This window comes from Thalassophryne amazonica, chromosome 14 (assembly GCF_902500255.1).
Source record: "Thalassophryne amazonica chromosome 14, fThaAma1.1, whole genome shotgun sequence".
NCBI lineage: Eukaryota > Metazoa > Chordata > Actinopteri > Batrachoidiformes > Batrachoididae > Thalassophryne > Thalassophryne amazonica.
In genome coordinates this window covers 68,274,414-68,299,537 of record NC_047116.1, presented here as the reverse complement: position 1 = coordinate 68,299,537, position 25,124 = coordinate 68,274,414, and the positions used below count along the sequence as shown (strand labels likewise).

The window sequence follows — 25,124 nt, the reverse complement described above, 5'->3', positions numbered from 1 at the left end:
ATCACATCTGGAGTCATAAAAGCAAAACACCTAAACACGCTACACATTAAATTCATCCACTGCGAATGACAAGTGCTCCAATACAATTCAAAAACATTTGTTATATATAAAAAAAAGAAAGTTTACGTTTATTCTGTGTCACAGTGCTTCACAGCACTCTGCCTTGCTTGATTTAAAGCTACTGTAAATTTTGAACACAGGAGCAAATTCTGTTTCCATCCAGTATTAGTGTGTTTTTAACATTTAAAATGTTATTTATGACCCATGCATAACATCAAGTGACATGAAATCTAACACAAAATAATGAACATGAAATCGCATCATATTAAACTTTTACTTCAGTGTAGCTCAAGTTATGGCTGTTACAATAGATAAAAACATGACAACTCGTGAATTATTTGTTTCATTCTATTTTATTGGTTGATTGAGCTCTGAGATGGATTCGATCACGGCAAAGCCTGCCAGCATGGTCCTGCTTCTGCCACATATGTCCACCTCCACTGGACCTCTGCCAGGGACGGCAAAGGAAATGTTGATATGTCATAACATGTATGTGGCACACATTCATCATGTGCATTGCAATCAAACCAAAAGCACCGTGTGCCACTGCCGGTCAATGCGTCGCACAGCGCACGCCACTGCAGATCTGAACAGGCTGATATATTCATAATAGACTTTACAGTACAGATACATTTCCATTCCTTCCCATGGGTGACATAAATAATGTGAAATATTATGCCCATTATATCTGTGACACCACGGGCAGGTGCACCCCACTGCTGCCTCATGTGCATTAATTCATCATTGCACGTTTCAGAGGCTCACACCTGAATGAATTTCACTGCTGTACTATACATATTGTTACTTGATCACCATCTAACTGTAGGAGGTATGACACGGAACTGTATTGACCAGCCCATGACAGCATTATTAAACATGAATCTCACCTCCACCGCAGCCCCAGGAGCCTGCCGGAGGTGAGATTCGTGCTAAATTGTCACTATACCAATGACATAAAATGGCTTTAAAAAGAACTTGATGACAGTATTGTGATATTATTCTTCATTGTGATATTTTCTGAGGCAGTGTATTGTAACAGTAAATAGAATTTGTTTGCGGATTTGTGAAATTTTAATCACAAATGAACATGTGACCTAGATAAGACTAATTGTGGAGGTAAACATTGAAAATCCATCTCCTGTCTCAGTTCTTTATGAATATGAGGATAAATTCTTGAACCAATGGTTGTCTCATTCTTTTTGTTGTAAGATGCTTGCAGTGTAACCTGCATATTAACATCCTGCTTTTTTTATCAGGAAAAAGTCAAAAGAGCTGAGGAGGTAAAAGCCAGGATGATGTTGGAAAAACATGAAGATGAAGACCAGATGAAGGCTGAGGAGCACATGTACACGTGCCTCAAAGAACAGGAGGAGAGTTCAAAGGAGTTCAATGAAAGCATGGCCAGTGTTCAGGTGCAGTCAGTCGTTTCTGTCAGCGGCATGTGATGGTCTCACATTCTCATTCCATCACTGTTTTACATTCATTTATACAGGAAGAAGTTTTCATGGCTGAAAAACACAATCAACATCTATTGGAAAAACTGAGGAGATGCCATGCTGCACTGGAAGATAAAAGAGCAGAGTCCATGATACTGAACAAAAAATTCAAGGTGAAAACATTATTTCCATGCTTGCATCATGGCTGTGTTGCATGTTGATTTTCATTTAGGCATTGGTGTTAACATATTAAGCCTTGCAGACCACCAGCATGACGCATGTATGGTGTGGCGTGTACCAGGCCCCTCTAGAGAATACCTGTATCTATTTTTTTCATGCATGATATGAGCAGAAAACAGCTAAAACAGACAGAAAAGTGATCTGCAGACAGTCATTTTGGCATCCACCAGCAACATTAAATAATTAACTCCTTTTACTGGACTTTCTATGAGTGGATAATAAAAAAAATATAAAGACTATTTAAAAAAAAAAACACTTCAGTGATTGAAAAAAGTCATGACTGCCATCCTGGTCCGAGAAGTCACTTTTGGTACTTAAGTTTTTCCAAGCGCTCCTCAACTAAACCCACACAGAGCTCCTGGTTTATAAAAATAATCTGAAAAAATAAACGCTGATGGTGAGTCTACATGTATTTTTACATTTATATAATATATATATTATTTAAAGAGCTTAGAGCAGAGGTCTCAAACTGATTCCAGAAAGGGTCAAGTGGGTGCAGGTTTTCTTTGCACCCACTCACCTCACCAGGTGATTTCACTAATTAACATCACTTTGAGTAGATAGAATCAATTAATCAGTGGACGTGCCTAGAAGACCTCCCTTGGGAGACAACCAGGGGGCATCCTCACCAGATCCCCTTACCACCTCAACTGGCTCCTTTTGGTGCAAGGAAGCAGTGGCTATACTCATTCTCTCCCGGATAGTTGAGTTTCTCACCCTGTCCAGGACTGTAAGCCCAGATACCCATCTGAGGAATCTCATCCACCATTTGTATCTGCGACCTTATTCTTTTGGTCATCACACAAAGTTCATGACCATAAGTGAGGATAGGAGTGTAAATCGACTGGTAAATTGAGATCCTCATCTTCTCGCTCAGCTCCTTCTTCACCACAACAGTTTGATACAGCATCTGGAAAACATCAGACACTGCCCCAATTAGTCTATCAAGCTCATTCTCCAACTTGCTCCCACTCATGAACAAGACTCTGAAATACTTAAACTCCCACTTGGGGAAATAACTCTCACATGACACAGTGGGGACAATCCAACCTCAGATTTCGAGGTGCTGATACTCATACTAGTTGCTTCGCGCGCGGCCTTTAACCTGCTCAGTGTGCATTGGAGGTCACTGCCTGATAAAGCCAACAGAACCATATCATCCGCAAAAAGCTAAGATGTCACCAAACTGGAAACTCTCCATTCCCTGACTGCACCTTGAAATCCTATCCATGAACATCATTAGCAGGATTGGTGACAAGGTCCAGCCCTGGCAAAGGCACCCACCGGGAGCAGATCCGGTTTAATGCCAAGAATGTGGACACAGCTCATACTTTGGTCACATAGAGACTTGATCGCGTGTTGCAGCGGTTCTGGTACCCCATACTTCTGCAGTGCCCCCTACAGGACACATCAAGAGACCTGGTCGCACACCTTTTCCAAGTCCACAGAACACATGTAGAGTGGCTGGTCATACTCCCAAAACCCTTCTAATATCTTTGCAAGAGTAAAGCGCTGTTCCACCATTCCACGACCAAGATAAAATCAACGTTGCTACTCCTGAATCTGAGGGTTTTTTTCACTACATCATGACTTGCGTGAGGGTGATAGCACCAGATCTGTCTGAGTCTTCCAATCCCTGCCTCCTCAACAGAGGGCATGTCTGTAGGGGTGAGGAGGTCCTCAAAGTGTTCTTTCCACTGCCTGACTATATCCTGTGTAGTTTAGCAGCCCTCCACCCTTGCTGAACACAGCCTGTATTAAGAACTGCCTGCCTTTCCTGAGTTGCCTGACAGCCTAGTCAGAACCTCTTTGAGGCTGCTGAAAGTCATTCTCCGAGGCCTCTCCATAACTACTTTCCTGTACCCAAGATTTGCCCTAGCCTGCACTAGGGTTGTAATCGTTCTGGCCTGCTGGTACCTTGTTCGCTGATCGGGAGACCTCTGTGCCTGCCAGACATGAAGGGGCCTTCTTCTACAGCCTGACCACTTCTCTTATGAGTCTTGTTCACCAGCGAGTTCTTGGATTGCTGCCACGACAAGCACCGACAACCATCTAGACACAGCTCAGAGCAAATGCCTCAGCAATCGAGGACTTGAATATGGACCACTCTGCCTCCATCTCCCTGGCCCATGTGTGTTTTTTGAGAATAAAATCCACTCTAAATTACTCTTCATAGCTGTAGCTGTCGCCAATAAAACAATTGTCATGCACTGGAAATCAAAGCACAACATAAACATTGAGCATTGGAAGAACCTTCTTGCTGTTTACTAGGAACATGAACAGGGTTCTCGCAGATCCTTTAAAAGTCTTAAAAGGCATTGAATTTGTTCATCTGAAAATAAGACTTCAATCATATTAAAATGTGGTCAGCCTTTCAAACTCTTAAAAATGCAAAGACATGGAATGTATGATTTAATTCACGTTTTCTTCTTACATTGCAATTTAAAACATTTCACAATAAATGACTATCCCTTTTTATTATATATTGTATTCATTCATTCATTAATAATTTAGTTAAAGTCGCTTAAACGCCCATGCAAAGTGATATCAGGGAACCAACAAGTATCTTTTGTTTGTTGCCAGAATACACAGAGCAGACACACTTTAAGTGAGCTAGACATAACTCATGTGATGACATAGAAGTGTTTCAACATGGCTTAAACCAGTGATTGTGTTCTGTGTTGCAATAAATACTTGTTTTCGAGGTCCTGCAACTTGTAATCTGGTGCGACTTATACGTATACCCAGGCATGTGAGAATTGAGCATTTTTGCGTATTTACACATTTTTAAATTTCAAAGTGTTTTGGCATGAGATATAAATCTGTCTGTTTTGAAACTGCACGTAGATGTTGGTAAAAACAATTCCAACATCATGCTTATACAGTCCAACTGTAAATGGGTACGAAGTGCTGTCAAAGTTAAAAAAAAAAAAAAAACCTTGCTTTGTAATTGCCGCCAAGACAAACAAAATGAGTCAAATTTACCAGATTTATTGACAGAAAGCAGGCATCAGGTAGCCGTGGGACTGGATGTTATGTGAAGTTCATGTGAGTTATTCTCTGCTTCTTTCTTCAGTAAGGTAATGTTTAAAGGACATGTTGCATGTTATGTAATATCCTGGTCAGCAAGTATTCATGATTGTACGTCTATCCATGCACATGCACTAATAATTACTGGTTGCTGATGCATTTTATTGTTAATTATTAGTAATGGAGAAATCAAAGCATTTCAAACCACTGAATCAATATGAAGCAATTGTGTTAAAGTGGTTCAGTATTTTGAAGCATTTGATACAATTAAATGTGGTGAACATTGCTGGCCATCTGTAACATACACTTCCTTGGAACAATGTTTCCTTGTTATAATGTGGTTGTGCCATCAATAAAAATACTGCATATAAGAGAGCTATAAAATTAGGATTGAGCTGATCTATCCTGGATTGGTATTGGGTTCAGATACTGACGTAATTCGCGGAATTTTCCCAATCCAACCTGCGGGATTTTCCAATACTGGAGAGAAACCACAGTCAGTGAAATCTCTCTAGCGCTGTTTGGTCTCTGCTCATGATTACTGCTGAGATTGGAGGAGAGGAGGGGGAGAGAGAGGTTTATGAGCTGAAGCTGAGCTGTTTCTACAGCGCACCGCAGCCAAGAGTTTTAAGACACTGATAACAACAAATTTTCCGCATGAACTCTCGGGTTTGAATGCTCTGTGCCGCTGAGCACGGATTTTCCTAAAAATGAACTGAATTGTTCCTGAAAAATCAGCGGCTTCAACATCCTGAGGCTGTGAAACAGCAGCTCAGAGCACAGCTGAGGCGGACAGCTGAACAGAGATTCACTTTCTCTCTCTCTCTCTCTCCGCTGAACGTGAAAAATCTCCATTAAAATCCTAATGTAGAGTTACTCGCGTGAGCGCCGCTGATGATACATCTAGAAATTTCTGGTTTATTTTACAGTTGACAGGCTTCGTGTTTACCCAGCAGGAAAACGACGAGTGAAGTAGAGCCAGAGAGAGCGAGGGGTAGAGAGAGAGAGCGAGAGGGGGGAAGAGAGAGAGAGAGGACTTTTTCTTTTCTTTTTTTTTTCTTTTTTTTTTTGCTCCAACACTTGCTTTGACAATGTAAATGTATGTTTCAATTGAAAGTGAATTGACAGAGGGAGAGAGGACTTAATTTTTAATTTTTACTGTAATACTTGCTTTGACAATGTAAACATATTTTTCCCATGTCAATAAAGCTCCACTGAAATTGAAAGGGCGAGAGAGACAGACAGAGAGAGCACGTCTTTTCTATTTTAAGTCTATAAATAAAAGTACTTAATTCTTTCACCAAAACATCAGATGTAGGCTTTCATCTTAGATGTACCTTCTGGCAAATTGTAACTGAACTTTCGGTTCTTCTTTTTAAGAAAATACTCTTCTAAATACTTCATCATGAAGCTGTATAACTGGGAATAAAAAATATCCACATTAAATCAACAATCATGATAATTATAAGATTAAAGCAAACAGAGCTCTGGTATCAGATCGGAAAAGTATCGGTATCGCCAGATATCCAAATTCAGGTATCTGGATCGGATCGGAAGTGGAAAAAAATGTGGATCGGTGCATTGAGAAATGCTTGTGCAGCTAGGGACTTGTACAAAATGATGGGGATTTGTTTTTTATTTAAACACAAGATTATTTCAGTGGTGTTAGGCTTGAGTCTGTTCCCCTTCTCACCAGTTTTGGAGAACGCTCTTTCACATGGCACAGAAGTTTCTGGCATATAAAGATAGAATTTGTCCAGTTGTAAAGAGCTGGATAAACAGCCGCCTCCATCCTCCTTATCACTTCTTGCAAATTTACTGCAGAAAATGGTTCTGGGGAGCATTAACATGACTATACATGACGTTGCATTGTTTGTAAGGTCAGATTATAACTGTAAACTCATTAACAACATGTCATTTACAGTGGACAACATCATGGAATGTGTTACCATAGAAATTACATCTATAAACTCCAAAAAACATAGTTGTTAGTTGCATTTACAGAGCTCCTGGGACAAATATTGACACCTTTGAAGACATCATCTTAGGAATGTACAACAAAATCAACATAAATAAGCATTTATTTGTCTGTGGAGATTTCAATATAGATTTTTTTTAAACCCTCACAATCATCCACAAATTACCTCATTTATAAACACCTTGTACTGTTTTGTTTCCAACCATCATTCATCCTAGCAGGATAACTATGGATACAACAACTCTCATTGACAATATTTTAACTAACGTTATATCCGATAATCTTAGTGGGGGACTACTGGTCAGTGATATCAGTGATCACTTGCCAGTTTTCTCAGTCTTTGCATTGGAGGGTTGTTGTATGTATCGAAGCAATATCAAATTCATGAGTTGGAAAGTAACACCTGAAACAATTGATAATTTAAGGGAGGATTTATCAAGTCAGAATTGGTCAGATGTTTTTGTTGATGATGTTGACAGGTCATATGATGCTTTCATTTCCATTTTTTCCAGTTTGTATAATAAACACTGTCCATTTGTTGACAAAATATATAGAAATCAGTATAGCAACAAACCATGGATAACTAAGGGGCTTCAGAGGGCATGTAAAAAGAAAAACGTACTATATAAACAATTCATAAAAGCACGAACTAAGGAAGCTGAAAGTAAGTATAAAACATATAAGAATAAGTTAATCAATATCATGAGACTCAGTAAAAAATATATTATAATGAGTTACTTGTCAAAATAGAAATAATATCAAAACACATGGAACATATTAAATGAAATAGTAACTAGTAACTAGAGATTATCCTTCATTTTTCAGAGTAACAACTACATCACGATTGATAACGACGAGTCTGTTGCTGAACACTTTAATGAATACTTTAATGTGGGTAAAAATCTTGCCAGTAAAATTGACTCATCAACTAATAACTTCTGGGTAAATAATTCAACGTTTAACAAATCTGTTTCAATGTTCATTGGTGGTACTCATGAAAGGGAAATACTTGATCTGGTTCATGGTTCAAAAAGTAAGAAATCGACTGATTTTAATAATTTGGATATGGCTTTATTAAAAAAAGTTATTGATTGTATAGTAAAACCGTTCAATTATATTTGCAATATGTCACTAAGTACTGGTAAATTTCCTTCTCAAATGAAAATAGCCAAAGTAATTCCTCTATTTAAAACTGGTGACAAACACACATTTTCTAATTATAGACCTATATCACTCCTGCCACAATTTTCCAAAATTTTGGAAAAAATATTTGCTAAAAGATTAAATGATTATTTACTGAAGCATAACATAATTTGTGAAGAACAATATGGATTCAGAAGGTCTCGAACTACATCACATGCTTTGATGGACTTTGTGGAAAGTATAGCAACTGCAATTGACAATAAACAATACACGATAGGTGTTTTTTTTTTTTGATTTACAGAAAGCGTTTGACACAATTAACCATGGAATACTATTAATTAAACTGCAGAAATATGGAATCGGAGGTCTGGCATATGAATGGATAGCTAGTTATTTACAAGGCAGATTTCAGTATGTTCAATTCAACAATACAAATTCTGAACTCAGGGATGTCACATGTGGGGTGCCGCAGGGCTCAGTGCTGGGTCCTTTGTTGTTTATAATCTATATAAATGATATAAGTTGGGTGTGGAGTTCACTGAGATGTGTCCTTTTTGCGGATGATACAACTGTGTTCTGTAGCGGTGAAAATCTTGAACAGCTTCTGGACATAGTGGAGAAAGAACTGGAAAAATTTAAGGTTTGGTTTGACGCTAATAAGTTGTCACTCAACCTTGGGAAAACTAAATGTATTATATTTGGAAATAAACAGGCACCAAAATGTAAAAATTTAACTATAAACAATAAGGAAATTGAGTTAGTAACAGAGAATAAATTTTTAGGTGTTATAATTGATAATAAACTTAGCTGGAAACCACATATAAATTATGTGAAATCAAAATTGTCAAAAACTATAGCCATTTTGTATAAAGCCAAAGACCTACTGCCGCAAGAAGGGTTACTTACTTTATATCATTCTCTGATGGTACCATATATGACATATTGTGTTGAGTCATGGGGAAACACTTACAAATCAAATACCAATCCAGTATTCCTTTTGCAAAAACGAGCCATACGAACCATCTGCAATAAACAATATCGTGAAGCAACTCATTCTCTATTTGTCTTTAAATTTATTAAAATTCATAGATTTGGTCGATTACATTACAATTCAAACTTTATTTCGAGCGAAAAACCAAGCCTTACCGAGACATGTCCAGAGTCTGTTCCGATTGAGGGAATCCAGATATAGTTTAAGAGGTTGTGCAATTTTTATGAAACCACCAGTAAGAACAAATGTAAAGGGTTTTTGTGTGTCTGTGGTTGGGGTGAGGAAATGGAACAACTGTTCAACAGAGGTTAGAATGAGTAGTACCTTAGTAAGATTTAAGACTACTCAAAAAGAACATTATGTCTAAGTATCATAAAGAAGCAAATATAACTTGATTTATATGGAATGTTCAATTTATAAGTGGGACTTATTGTATATTTGAATGTGTGGGTATGTATATGCGTATGTAGATATATAGATATGGGTAGGTGTATATGTATATAAGTGACTGTGTATATGTATGTATATATTTATGTTTGTAAAATATATACGTATGTATATAGGTATATATGGCACAGCCCAAGCAGAGGGTCACCCCCAAGAGCCTGGTCTGCTTGAGGTTTCTTCCTTATAGGGAGTTTTTCCTCACCACAGTTGCCTAGTGCTTGCTCTGGGGGTTGGTAAGGTTAGTCCTTACTGGCGTAAAGTGCCTTGATTCGATTTTCTTGTGATCTGGTACTATATAAATATAATTATAAGTGAATAGTATATTGATGTGTATGTCTGTGTGTCGACATGTAGTAGTGAATTTGTATTTATGTAAATATGACTGATTAGAATTGTTGGACTTGTACTAGCAGGGGTGGGCGCTAATAAGCTTTGCTTCAGCCCACACCCTTTCGGACTCACTAGTTTTGTCTGTGTTTGTTTGTGGAATTGTTCATTTTTTTGTATTTGAATATTTTGTGTGCCGAATAAATAAACTTTGTCACTAAAACCCTTCAGCTTCTGAGGGCTTCTTGACCCCCAGCCATTTTAAACATTTTTCTTTATTTGCCTCTCACATGGCTGATACCCAAAAGTCACATGTAAATGAAACCCAATTTTCATATTGATTATCATTTAAAGTTGAAATTAATCACATATTTAATTTATTTATTAATATTTATCAGGTTTTCATAATTTTTCATGCTTTTATGATGCATTAAATATGCCCAAAATATTTGCTCAAAACTGTATAGTTTTATATAGGGACACGCACACACTCCTGCACAGATGTTACATATATGCTCTGTCCTGTGCATGAAGCACTTTTCATGTTTAATTTTTAGTGTGAACTTGTAACTGTGATACCACGCAGTTGAATGATGTTGAAAATGATGAAACATCTTAAACTGTTGTTGTGTGTGATGCCCCCTGGAGCCTGGCAGATGAGGTCACATCCATTCTGTGTTGCTCAAAGTTGATGAAAGCTTTTTCACAGGATGCATTTAATCTGAGCACATGTCTGCAACTGTAACAGTGTTCTGCTCTTTCTCTTCAGATTTCTGCAGCCCTCCCTGCCATGGAGGTGAATTTTTCTCGCCAAACGACGGAGGATGATGGCGATGGCGATCAGTTCATTCAAGGAGTGTTTGCCATCAGCCAGAAACCCGCTGTGATACTGAAGGGAGGACAAGCCCTCCTCACCTTTGAAGAGGAGAAAGGTACGTCTTGCTTCAATTTGTTGCTACAGCATGGCACGTTGACAGCTGTGCACATTTAGCTGCCATACGTGAATGTTTAAGTAGCCACCGGAGAAAAGCATGACACTGATTGGGCCTCATGTATCAACGTTGCGCACTTGTGGCGTAAATTTACGGTGTAAATTTGAAGTACACCAAAGTTGCCGTGACATGTATCAAGCAGTGCGCACCTGCCCATTTCCGGTGTACGCCTGACGTGACCTTGATAAATGCGGCGGGTGAAAACAATCATAATTATAATAAACACACCCATAAATATTCAGACTCCACTTCAGACACACCCTCATTTTACGACATGGAAGCCAGGAAGACGGCAAAGAAAAAGAACTCCGCCAATCATGACGTGTGCCAATAGAGCGTCAAAAGCGGCCGTCACATCAATCAATTGTTTTGTACTATAATAAAGTGTTACAGTGGTCCCTCGTTTATCGCGGGAGTTACGTTCTAAAAATAGTCCGCAAAAAGCGAAGTCCGCGACGTAGTCGGCGTTATTTTTTTTACAATTATTATAGACGTTTTAAAGCTGTAAAAACCCTGTAAAACCACTTTATACACTTTTCTCAATCAGGCATTAACATTTTCTCACTTTTCTCTCGTGTAAACACTCTCAAAGTTCAAACCTTAGTAGAAAAATAAGACCAAACTGTTTTCAGGCCCAAACATTTGTTTGAGAAATAAAAATAGAATGTTTTCCTATAAATAATTATGATGGCTTTTAGAACTATCGAATGTAATTTTAACGATCAACGTACGAAGTTGGACACATAAGAAATTATTAATAGTGACTGACCAGTATTTCACAGATCGTGCCTCTGCGTCCTGACGCCGCGCCTTTTTCCACTCACACATCGCTGCAGGTGTCTGTTTCCGACTGACAAACACAGTTGAGTAGTTGTTGGTGCTCTTTTTTTCTTCTGGGCGAGAAGACTCTTATAAACAGGCACGCAGACCACAATGCACTGTAAAAAACAAAAGCATGCAAAATTGGACTAAAAACTCAGTGAAACGGCGAGACCGCGAAAGGTGAACCGTGTTATAGCGAGGGACCACTGTATTCTCTTTTCACATATAAATAATTCTTGACATGGATATTTGCTCGCTCAATTAATAAGACACCTAATTTTTCAGATTTCTTTATTCTTAAGATGTATTTCTTTATTTTATTGTAACAAACGAATGGAGACGACACAACCTGATTGCTGCACGGGCGAAGGGAATGACAACACTACAGTTGTAATTATCAATTTCATTGTCTAAAACGATCACACCACATAAAGTTAAGCTCAGCGCTGCTCTGGCTCCAGGCTCTGGAGAAAAGGCGAGCAGCGCTTTCTTTGCAGTCAGAGCTGTGGCCACGGATCGTGCTCGATAGACCAGCAATCCCGCAAAAGCGGGATTTGTATTGATTATTATGTAGTATAATCAGGAAAGTGTTATTTATGTAACATATGCATTGATTTGTATAATGGCACTGTTTATCATGTTGATCAGTTTCATTTTTATGTGGATTCCAGCGCTGGTTCATTTTGGTGTATAATTTACGCCACCTCTCGACCTGGTGTATATTTTCAGTGCAGCGTACGCCAACGACCACATTGATAAATGTCAAGTAGCGCAGCCGTTTTGGCGTACACCCCATATATGCTCAAATATCGCCGTATGCATGTTGGTACATGAGGCCCATTGTGAGGTGATGGATCACATGCAGAATGCTTTGCAGAAATCTTAGGCACCTTAGAATTTTGATGCACTTGTACTCTGCTGCTGTCAGCGGCCATCGATGACCTCCATTATGTGATTGTGATGTTAAACATGTGAAGCAGAAGCAGTTAGTGTTCTTGAACAGAAGACCTTTGACCCATGAAGTTAGCACATGTCCAATGTCAGCCTGTTCGAACCATTTTCTCCAGATTACACAAACAAATCTGTGGATCAAAAACAAAGCTGAGAAATGTCCAATTATTTTTAGTGTTTGTAAAAACAGAAGCCACACTGATGACAGGATGTTGACACCAGTTTAACAGGCAGACTAAGATCTTAGAATTAGTCGTCGTCCACATTAGACTCAGATTTATTAGCAGCAGCTGAGCAAGGCAGGAACTGGCACCGGCGAGTGAGGCTAGAATGTGTGTGGCAGTCCGGACTTGGGACTAAGACCCCGTGTCTGTATAGTAGTTTGTTTATTTATTTTTTCTTTTTGGTCAAAAAAGCACAGAGAAGGTGCTCAGAAATGTTTCATCCCAGCGCTTCAGCACTTTGTTAAAAGGAAACCTCACTCCTCAAGGAATTTGTTTTTATAACCACAGTGTTATCGTGTACGGCGATTCAAAAGCACTGACCTTCAGCAGGAATATAGCGTCTGTCCAATCTGCTGTCACAGATGAGGTTTTTTGTGTCTATTGTGATTTTTGAGTAACAACTCAGCTGACTGTAAAAGCTTTGCTCCATGTGATTGGTTGCCTGAAATGCGATACAGTGACGTCATTCAGCTCTCTATTAAAACATTACACTCGAAGTGTACAAAAAAGACACTTGTTGCGCTGCTTTCCTGGATCCTTTGCAGATGCTGTGTTCTCATTTGGAGCAATTAAAGAAAGACGCTGGTGCTCAGAAAACACCTTATGGATATGTGCTCTCACTCCAGGAGGAGGGGACTGTTTGTAGTTGTGGTCGGTGATTGAGGAAAGTGGAAAGAATATCCTTAAAGTCTCTTTATATAGAGCACTGGCCTGAACACAGGCAGTTTGTGTCCAAACTCAACCCCGGTTTTTACTCTTTATAGATTTTTTTTTTTCTGCTCCCACATTTATCATTGAATGTGAAAATAAAGAATGAAGTTTGTCCTGTTGATCAGGATTCAGCGACATGTTTTTGCCTTGAGTTATGTGCTGATTGGTGTTGTTAATTTCGTCAGACGAAACGAGACAAAATATGTTTGTCAACAACCCGGCACCAGTGTTGTAAAAACAATGACTAAAACTGTGTACAAACCCAATTCCAATGAAGTTGGGACGTTAGATACATATTTAATGTTCAAACTGATAAACTTTATTGTTTTTTGTGCAAATATTTGCTCATTTTGAAATGGATGCCTGCAGCACAACAGGCATACATTGCAGGCACGTTGTGTTCCACTGTTTTACATCACCTTTCCTTCTAACAACACTCAGTAAGCGTTTGGGAACTGAGGACACTAATTGTTGAAGCTTTGTAGGTGGAATTCTTTCCCATTCTTGCTTGATATACGACTTCAGTTGTTCAACAGTCCGGGGTCTCCGTTGTCGTATTTTGCGCTTCAAAATGCGCCACACATTTTCAATGGGTGACAGGCCTGGACTGCAGGCAGGCCAGTCTAGTACCTGCACTCTTTTACTACGAAGCCACGCTGTTGTAGCACATGGAGAACGTGGCTTGGCGTTGTCTTGGTGACATAAGCCCCCACTTTCTGCCAAGTGGGGCAGCAATGCACTAGCCATGCCTAGTCTGCCGGAAATAAAAATGTAGCGGGATGAAAGTCCCGGGTCCCAACTGAAAAGACGTTCCCGCTAGCTTGGCTAACGGGGAGTTCCCCTTTGGCTGACCTGGTAGAGGAACGGTCTTTTGGTGCGAGCTGCGTGGGTTCGATTCCCCCACCGTTGTCCCGGCCACGAAGGTCCTGCTGCTTCAATCTGGCATCACAAACAGGATGTGGGTCACAGAGTATGCTAACATGCACCTGTGACTTCGGGACGAAGTCAAAAATGGTGGGGAGATGTGTAGCGGGATGAAAGTCCCGGGTCCCAATTGAAAAGACGTTCCCACTAACTTGGCTAACAGGGAGTTTCCCTTTGGCCTGGTAGAGGAATGGTCTTTTGTGTGAGCCTTGTGGGTTCGATCCCCACCGTCGTCCCGGCCACGAAGGTCCTGCTGCTTCAAAAAGAAGAAGAAGAAGAAGAAATCATACATTGTTTAAAGATGTTATCTGTTAGCAAAAGTAAGGAATCTGGGTTATCTTTACTAAAACGTGAGTGTGGAATTGTTAGCATATCAAGCTAACCTGCTAGTGGCTGTATCTACTCTGTTAATGTTGCTGTTCTGTGAATAAGTGTTCTTTTAAATTTTTTAATTCAGTGAAGAAAGACAGGATGCGTGTGTGAAGCAGAGCAAGCACTCACATTAAAACATTTAACTAGATTTAAGGTGAATGCTGCCCTTAATTGATGCAGAGACTTAACAGGAGGCTTCAGATTTATGCATCAATGTTATTATAATGTACAATATATGATGGAGTTTGGACTAAAAAGGCTTCAGTTTGATTAAATATGCAATCAGTAAGTGGAAAAAACCTGTGTTCGTATCAGCGAATAAAAAACTTCAAAAATAGGAGAAACTTGGTAAATGCTGAAATTGTCATAGCTACTTAAAGGAGAAGATGTAGGGAGAGCGAAGACCTCTGGCAAGGCTGTCTCTGAAAACATCTGGATCCAAAATATGTTCCAGAGCCAGTTCAAAATCAGATCCCTCACTTCCTAGGACATTATCCATCTGGTCACCAAATTTCACCAACAACCTATCAACTTTTTGAGTTAATTGTTGCTACGTGCCAGACATTGTTCTGGATATCACTTCCGGAATATATTCTGAATCACCTCCAAAATCGAATCACTTATTTCCTGGAACATTATGCATCTGCTCACCAAATTTTGTTTAAACCCATTCATTACTTTTTGACTTATACTGCTAAGAGATAAACAGACAAATGCCAGTGAAAACCGTACCTCCTTTGTGGAGATGAGATGAATATGTAGGCATGAATCATTTCTTCCTTGAGGATCATTGTTCACTAACCTGCTCACCTCACTAAGGGGAGGTGATGGTTTAGTGGTTAAGCGTTGGGCTTGAGGGCAGAGGGTCCTTGGTTCAAATCCCAGTCTGACCACAAAATGGGCAAGGTCCTTAATCCCGTAGTTGCTCCTGGTGTGTAGTGAGCGCCTTGTATGGCAGCACTCTGACATTGGGGTGAATGTGAGGCGTTATTATAAAGCGCTTTGAGCGTCTGATGCAGATGGAAAAAGTGCTATATAAATGCAGTTCATTTACCATTTACCATAAGCAGGGATGTCCCTGAAAAAGACATTGCTTGAATGGCAGCATGTGTTGCTCCAAAACCTGGATGTACCTTTCAGCATTGATGGTGCCATCACAGATGTGTAAGTTGCCCATGCTAATCTGGATGGTCTTTTTCCTCTTTTGTCTGGAGAACACGACACCCATGATTTCCAAAAACAATTTGAAATGTGGACTCATCAGACCGCAGCACACTTTTCCCCTTTTCCACTTTCCACTCATTCGTGTTATGATCTGACGGTCCGTTTCAACTTGAGGGCAGCCTGTCCATGTGCACGCCGTGTGCGTGCGTGCGCTCTTTTGCTGCAGCCAGTCGACACAGTGATATGTTTTTATTCATGTCTACTTGATGACAGCAAACAGACACACGCACGTGACAGTGGTCAGTTGTTAGTCCATGTCTGTCCAGACACAGTACTGTCCAGCTAGGAAGTCCAGAATCTCATAGCCACACCTCCTGTCAGTTTAGCACGCACACCAAAGCCACACTCGTAGGCCACTTAGACAAATTTCACTGCGAGTTTGACAGTGATTGTCTGCAGTCTGTTGTCGTGCCAAGAGTGCGAATGGCCACACATTTTCTAAGTGCCAAGTAAGTGATGTTAAATGTTTGTATGTGTCAGCTGGAATTTCGCCAACACCTGCTGTGAGAGGGTTTGATGGGCTCGCACAGCGCACACTCTGTCTTTCAGCTGCTGGTGTGCGCACAGTTGTAGCAACAGGTGTACGAGGCGTTAGAGGCAGCTACAAAATTACATGGTTTCCTTACGATTTCCGCTTCATGTGCACTTAATGCACACTGCGACCAAATTCACACTGTGTGTGAAGGAGCCATAACAAAAATGATATGTGAATGACTAAATGTGACTAAGACTAAGAATGAACTTTGACCTAAGACTAAGACTAAATTGAAAAAGGGACAACAAAATTAACACTAGATCGGTGTCATACTTGATTTATTCCTGCTGACAGTCAGTTATAATTTGTCATTATGGCAGAATTGTATAATTTTTGGTAAAGTTGCTTTACAAGCCAAGCTTCAGGGCTGAATGAACTAATTTGTGAATAAGGTGTGTACTAATGACACACAACTTTGTGTGCATGTAATATAGAGGGGATCCTGTGCAAACACACCTCCTAGTGATTGTTCTGATTCCAACGGGTCTCAGAAGTCAAGCAGTCGATCCTGATTAGAACTCTGCTGGGAGGCATTAGGAACACCAGGAGCACCCCCCACCCCACCAAGAGGAGCAGCTGAAAGATAAAAGTAAAAATCAAATCAAATCAATTTTATTTATATAGTGCCAAATCACAACAAACAGTCGCCCCAAGGCGCTTTATATTGTAAGACAATCACCAATGATTAAAAGCAGAGTGGTGCATACAGAGCAAAAAGAGGTGAATAAAAAGAAACACTGGGTGCATCATGGGAAACCCCCCAGCAGTCTAAGTCTATAGCAGCATAACTAAGGGATGGTTCAGGGTCACCTGATCCAGCCCTAACTATAAGCTTTTTCAAAAAGGAAAGTTTTAAGCTTAATCTTAAAAGTAGAGAGGGTGTCTGTCTCCCTAATCCGAATTGGGAGCTGGTTCCACAGGAGAGGAGCCTGAAAGCTGAAGGCTCTGCCTCCCATTCTACTCTCACAAACCCTAGGAACTACAAGTAAGCCTGCAGTCTGAGAGCGAAGCGCTCTATTGGGGTGATATGGTACTATGAGGTCCCTAAGATAAGATGGGACCTGATTATTCGAAACCTTATAAGTAAGAAGAAGAATTTTAAATTCTATTCTGGAATTAACAGGGAGCCAATGAAGAGAAGCCAATATGGGTGAAATATGCTCTCTCCTTCTAGTCCCTGTCAGTACTCTAGCTGCAGCATTTTGAATTAACTGAAGGCTTTTCAGGGAACTTTTAGGACAACCTGATAATAATGAATTACAATAGTCCAGCCTAGAAGAAATAAATGCATGAATTAGCTTTTCAGCATCACTCTGAGACAAGACCTTTCTAATTTTTTGCTTAATATGCGCATTGAAGGACATATCCTGATCAAAAAATGACTCCAAGATTTCTCACAGTATTACTGGAGGTCAGGGTAATGCCATCCAGAGAAGGATCTGTTAGACACCATGTTTCTAAGATGTGTGGGGCCAAGTACAATAACTTCAGTTTTATCTGAATTTAAAAGCAGGAAATTAGAGGTCATCCATGTCTTTATGTCTGAAAGACATTCCTGCAGTTTAACTAATTGGTGTGTGTCCTCTGGCTTCATGGATAGATAAAGCTGGGTATCATCTGCGTAACAATGAAAATTTAAGCAGTGCTTTCTAATAATACTGCCTAAGGGAAGCATGTATAAAGTGAATAAAATCGGCCCTAGCACAGAACCTTGTGGAACTTGAGCGCCTTGGGGCAACTGTTTGTTGTGATTTGGCGCTATATAAGAAAAAAGTTGATTGATTGGTTGAACTCCATAATTAACCTTAGTCCGTGAAGAAGACTCCCCATTTACATGAACAAATTGTAATCTATTAGATAAATATGATTCAAACCACTGCAGTGCAGTGCCTTTAATACCTATGGCATGCTATAATCTCTGTAATAAATTTTTATGGTCAACAGTATCAAAAGCTGCACTGAGGTCTAACAGGACGAGCACAGAGATGAGTCCACTGTCTGAGGCCATAAGAAGATCATTTGTAACCTTCACTAATGCTGTTTCTGTACTATGATGAATTCTGAAACCTGACTGAAACTCTTCAAATAGACCATTCATCTGCAGATGATCAGTTAGCTGTTTTACAACTACCCTTTCAAGAATTTTTGAGAGAAAAGGAAGGTTGGAGATTGGCCTATAATTAGCTAAGATAGCTGGGTCAAGTGATGGATTTTTAAATAATGGTTTAATTACTGCCAACTTAAAAGCCTATGGTACATAGCCAACTAATAAAGATAGATTGATCATATTTAAGATCGAAACATTAATTAATGGTAGGGCTTCCTTGAGCAGCCTGGTAGGAATGGGGTCTAATAGACATGTTGATGGTTTGGAGGAAGTGACTAATGAAAGTAACTCAGACAGAACAATCGGAGAACAATCACATTTGTCACAAACAAATGTGACAAATAGTATTTGCTAATGTATTGGCAAGGTTGGTGAACAGTGGTGTTGAGGATATTTTAGGGACCCGAATTGAAAAAGTAACAGGATGTTTGTGGGTTTTCAGAATAAAAGTGTGTCTGGAGTAGAAAGATGCTCAGAGTGACAGGGGTCTTCACAATGTGTTAAGTGAAAAATAAATAACTAACTGGAAAATCTCAATTGTTTAAAAAGTGGAGGACACATTTTGAGACAAACCTGGTTTCACAACACACACACACACACACACACACACACACACACACACACACACACACACACACACACACACACACACACACACACACACACACACACACACACACACACACACACACACACACACACACAACCAGTAACATGGAACTTTAAAACAAAGTGGCTCACACTGACCTACTTTATTTTGTTTTCTCTAGTGGCTTCTCAGGTTTTGAAGATTCCTAAGTGCTCTGTGTTGTATGAGGAAACACAATTGGATGTGAAACCAAAAAGAGTATCAGTGGAACCTACAGTAAAGTTTGAGGTATGTGTGGGTGTGCTAAAGGCTACATCATAAGCAGGGTTTGACATTATGACATATGATTAATTTTTTGAAAATAAGACCAGTGAATGTAGCAGCCTGCATGAAAACGAGACTCAAGTTCATCAGTTTACCTAATTTTTTATGTCTTTATTAAATACTATAATTAACAGCACCGCAGTTTTCACAGGCGAAAGTTAAAATTAGATCAGTCATTCAGAGCCTTTCATCCTTTGAACACTGTAATAATGTGTGTGTGCACGCGTGCAGCAGTAACTAAGGGTGTCTTGACACTTGCACAAATTTGATCTGCACACTGGTACGCAATCTGCCGTGCCAGAGAGTAAACTCGTAAACTGTGCGTGGCTTCATGCAGATGCGGAAAGAAAATTTTGAAATGTTCAAAATCTCTGGCATGCATTGATTATGTGAACATTGCGTAAACAATTCAAAAACACTATGTGTCACTGCAAGTCATTGCGTCAGCGCAGAGCATCACAGCGCAGCTCATATGAACGATTATGACAAGATGTTAAATCTATCATAAACATAATTTTACAGCTACTCATGAGAAGGAATGAAAATGCAACTGTTTTACCAAGCCATTACAATATAAATATTACAAATAGTTACCATTTAGGTGATTCCAAATGCGCTCTCCACCTCATGAAGCGCAGGAAAGAGAGAGGGGAAAAAAGCTGCAGCTGTAGAAATTTCCTCTGTGATTCAGGAAGCCATTAGAGGTGTTTTCATCAGTAAAACTGAGCAAATGATTAATCCACTCCAAAATAATTATTTTATGTACGCATCATTATTTTATGCCACTGGATGTGGCACAAATTGCAGCATCCAGCGGAACACAGCGGGTCACATTGGCACGACAAATTGCGCGGCCGTGTGAGGGTTAAATGCATGCAAGTGTCAAGGCACATTAAGTACATTTGCATCAGTACTATGCTGAAATGTACATTGTGCCTTATTTGGGTGTTTCTGTTTGTTCCTACTTTATACTTCTGAAGGTAAATATTGTACTTTTTAATCAACTACAGTTATGACAGCCTTAGTTAGGCCTCATTAAAAAAAACAGTCTATAATGAAAAAAGTGATGAGAGAGGGCAGTTTTATTAATTTTTTAAGTTATATTTTTTTTGTTTTCTCTGATACAAGAGAAAAGGATTTTCTTCAAAAGAAGCTACAGTTTGCCAGAAGGAACATGGAATAGAATGTGTCAGCACAGAGCTACAACTCCCCAAGGAAAAACTCACCTTGCAGCCATTGTACTTGGTGTCCAAGCTACCTCCATTGTCAAGCGGCAAGTTCCGGGCCCGGCTCAGTAAACTTCAGCCATCTTCGGCCAAAGCATACTCACCACATAGTGGAAGTGCCGGTCCTTACACCAGCTGTACCGCCGTCAATGAGCCCCCCCCCCAAATAAATTGATGCGGACGGGGATGATAAACTGTTTTTTAATGGGGCCTTAGTAGTTGTAATTAGTTTGTAGATTCCGATTCATGGTACAAAATCTTATCAATACAAACATTATATTGTTAGAATACCAAGTTTTTATTTGTCCACGGGGGGAATTCAGAAGCTGCAGTAAAGTCATGGGTAAAATATACAGTAGTGTTCAGAATAATAGTAGTGCTGTGTGACTAAAAAGATTAATCCATGTTTTGAGTATATCTCTTATTGTTACATGGGAAACAAGGTACCAGTAGATTCAGTAGATTCTCACAAATCCAACAAGATCAAGCATTCATGATATGCACACTCTTAAGGCTATGAAATTGGGCTATTAGTAAAAAAAAAAGTAGAAAAGGGGGTGTTCACAATAATAGTAGTGTGGCATTCAGTCAGTGAGTTTGTCAATTTTGTGGAACAAACAGGTGTGAATCAGGTGTCCCCTATGTAAGGATGAAGCCATGCTTTTCTCCATTGAACATGCTTTTCTCTTTGAAAGACTGAGGAAAATGGGACGTTCAAGAAATTGTTCAGAAGAACAGCACAGTTTGATTAAAAAGTTGATTGGAGAGTGGAAAAATTATACGCAGTTGCAAAAAAAATATAGGCTGTTCATCTACAATGATCTCCAATGCTTTAAAATGGACAAAAAAAAAAAACAGACGTGTGGAAGAAAACAGAAAACAACCATCAAAATGGATAGAGGAATAACCAGAATGGCAAAGGCTCACCCATTGATCAGCTTCAGGATGATCAAAGACAGTCTGGAGTTACCTGTAAGTGCTGCGACAGTTAGAAGACGCCTGTGTGAAGTTAATTTATTTGCAAGAATCCCCCGCAAAGTCCCTCTGTTAAATAAAATACATGTGCAGAAGAGGTTACAATTTGCCAAAGAACACATCAACTGGCCTAAAGAGAAATGGAGGAATATTTTGTGGACTGATGAGAGTAAAATTGTTCTTTTTGGGTCCAAGGGCCACAGACACTTTGTGAGACGACCCCCAAACTCTGAATTCAAGCCACAGTTCACAGTGAAGACAGTGAAGCGTGGTGGTGCAAGCATCATGATATGGGCATGTTTCTCCTACTATGGTTTTTGGCCTATATATCACATACCAGGTATCATGGATCAGTTTGGATATGTCAAAATACTTGAAGAGGTCATTTTGCCTTATGCTGAAGAGGACATGCCCCTGAAATGGGTGTTTCAACAAGACAATGACCCCAAGCACACTAGTAAACGAGCAAAATCTTGGTTCCAAACCAACAAAATGAATGCCTCGCAGATGTGAAAAAATCATGAAAAACTGTGGTTATACAACTAAATACTAGTTTAGTGATTCACAGGATTGCTAAAAAAGCAGTTTGAACATAATAGTTTTGAGTTTGTAGCGTCAACAGCAGATGCTACTATTATTGTGAACACCCCCTTTTCTACTTTTTTACTAATAGCCCAATTTCATAGCATTAAGAGTGTGCATATCATGAATGCTTGGTCTTGTTGGATTTGTGAGAATCTACTGAATCTACTGGTACCTTGTTTCCCATGTAACAATAAGAAATATACTCAAAACCTGGATTAATATTTTTAGTCACATAGCACTACTATTATTCTGAACACTACTGTATACACAAATACTTTAAAATTAGCTCCACATTTACCAGCTGCAACCACAAAGTAATGAACACATTAATGCATCAATAATTAGAATCCAGTAATTTGATATACTGAAATAGGATGCTGTGTGTAGTAAATACTTTTACTATTAATATTTCCAATATACTTTGATGTTAATATGTTTGTTTGTTTGTTTAGTTACTTAAGTGTAAGACATTTTCCTAATGGCAAGCACCAGGGCAGCAGTGGCAGATCCGCTGGCTTTCTGTTGAACCTAATGTGTAAACATGTCATTAATGCCCATGGTCAGTTCAGTGTTGAGTATGAGTATCGGAAGAAACGGTGTGGTGTGATTCATTTTAGTTGGGGGTGGGGGGCGGTTGGGGTAGAGTCCCTTTATTCAGAGAGTGGCAACATGATGAGCCGGGGGGGGTTTCAAGTGACTTCTGGTGCCATCTTGGGTTCAAAATACTGGTCACTGTTAATCTGTCTGCATGTAAATCCAACTTTTTATTTATTTATTTATCTGAAAATGCCGGGTTGTTGTGCATTTGGATGCACAACAACCATGACAAGGGCTTCAAGATGTACAGATTCCCTTCAGATCCGAACAGAAGAAGAAAAATTTTTGGAAAATAAAGTCAGTGTGGGATGGAAGTTTTGAGAGGTAAATTTAATGTTCAGTTCCATGTACAGTAAAACTTGCCTAAACTGTCATGGTATGTTTTTGCATGGTTTTCCATGTAATAAACACTGTATATAACAGATTTTGTATAAATCGGATAAAATGTCCTGTCCGATCGCAGTGTATTTCCAGTGTATATACTCTGTGGAGTCAAACTGGAGTCATTTCCGTGATTAAAAGCTTGACTGTTCATTTTTTTCCACTCTGTACTCAGACTGATGCGCACCTGTTAAATCAGACACAGCAAAAGGCTGTGATTTAACACAGCTCTTTCCTCTCATAATAGTTTTTGTAGTGTGCACACTGATTACATTTCAAGATCACATACGTTTGGCAGAAAAGTCCACAAATTTACAACACTGGGTCGGAAAAAGATGAAACTGTACAGTTTACCTTTGAATTGATGGTGAGGATTGCAGAAAGAAAAGATTGTTGGACAAATTAGTCCAGAATAAATCATAATCCAGCGACAGAGGACTTTAAAACTGTCACGCGCGTCTGCTTCATGACACGAAGTTACAGAGTTGCAGAAGCATAAATCAGGCTTTAAATTAATTAAATAAATCATCAAAAATTGTAAATTTGATAGCTTAACTATTTTTATATTTATTTTGATAGTACCTGTATCTGGATGTATTGCTGTATGTGATTAACTGATTAAAAAAATGTTGAAATATAAAAGTTTAGTTCAGTAGTTCAGCACAGTTGGCCCCAAAATGGCACCATGTTCTAAGTTGACGCTACTCCCCGAACAAAGGGACTCTAGTTGGGGGAAGGCCAAAATGGAGCTACATCGGCGGTGTTCGTCAACAGTGACTTCAGTGTTTGTTATTCTCAATATAGCTCCACCTCAGTGTTTCCAGAAAAGAGCTCATTGTGTCTGACATCCCATCTTCCATGTCTGTGGAGCAAACAAAGGACCGACTGCACATCAATTTCTCCAGGCCCAGCAGAGGAGGAGGAGAGGTGGAAAACATCGAGTATGACCAGAACACTGGGACAGGCCATATCACCTTTCTTCATCCTGGAGGTAAAATTCTTTGGGTCTGCACATAAAAACATTTCAAACAGCCAATACCCAACATCCACATTACTGTTAGAGATCAATAGCACAATATGGGACAGAATTCTAAAATATCCAGGTCATTGGGAAGTATCCAAGTCAAGCAGTCAGAGAATTCTTAGTCCTGACCCCTCACCGTCTCCACATACATGTGCTTGTGAATGTTCTAAACACAGAAGCAGAGATGGAAAATTATTATGGCATTGAACACAACAAATTACAATCAAGACATGAATGAAGTTAATAAATTCTCATTTTAGTTATAGTTAAGATATGATAAACTTTATTGATCTCAGAGGAGAAATTCACATGTTACGTCAGCTCTTAAAAAACACAAGATGGGTGCAAGTAGAGGAAAATGTTCATCAAACAGCGTGTGCAAGGATGAGCAATAATATTAATACTTGTTAGTTTGTAGATGCCAATTAATGGTACAAACGTTTATCAATACAAAAATTATATTGTTAGAATACCAAGGTTTTATTGGTTGACAGGCTGCGGTAAAGTCACAGGTCGTACTGCCAGCTGTTGTGTTGCCGTCGCTTTATTCTGGCCACAGTCTTCCGTCCTCGGTAGATGCATCTGTTTCAGGAAGTGTTTGGGTATCATCTGCTTCCTTAACACTAGTATCTTTTACCAGGCTCTGCTCCTTTACACTGCTTAGTACTGTCTGGCTGTAGCCCTGGATCTCCAGTTTTGATAGTTGCTTCCTTCTATTGAAGTTAGAACACTGAGCTACCAGGCACCTTTTGGTTAATGTGGAAGTTGGTCTTCTGTTCATCCATAGTTCCCACATGCGTTGCGTGTAACCTCTCTCATTGGGTCTGCTGTCATAGTGGCATTCCGTCAGTTCCATGTTGTCAGCTCTTTTCCATGTTTGTCTTGTTCCAGTAGCCCGTTTCCTGTCAG

At 39.5% G+C, this 25,124-nt stretch overlaps 1 protein-coding gene across 2 annotated transcripts in view; it reads left to right on the top strand.

The window, feature by feature from the left end:
• The window catches only part of nmi (N-myc (and STAT) interactor), a 48,300-nt gene that overhangs the window by 4,911 nt on the left and 18,265 nt on the right, over positions 1-25,124 (top strand). For both annotated transcript variants that reach the window (XM_034186777.1, XM_034186776.1), the window contains exons 3-7: positions 1,317-1,472; positions 1,553-1,669; positions 10,422-10,584; positions 19,285-19,391; positions 23,996-24,182. In XM_034186777.1, coding sequence (XP_034042668.1) covers positions 1,353-1,472; positions 1,553-1,669; positions 10,422-10,584; positions 19,285-19,391; positions 23,996-24,182 — 694 coding nt within the window. In that variant the 5' untranslated portion in view covers positions 1,317-1,352. The remainder of the gene's footprint in view (positions 1-1,316; positions 1,473-1,552; positions 1,670-10,421; positions 10,585-19,284; positions 19,392-23,995; positions 24,183-25,124) is intronic.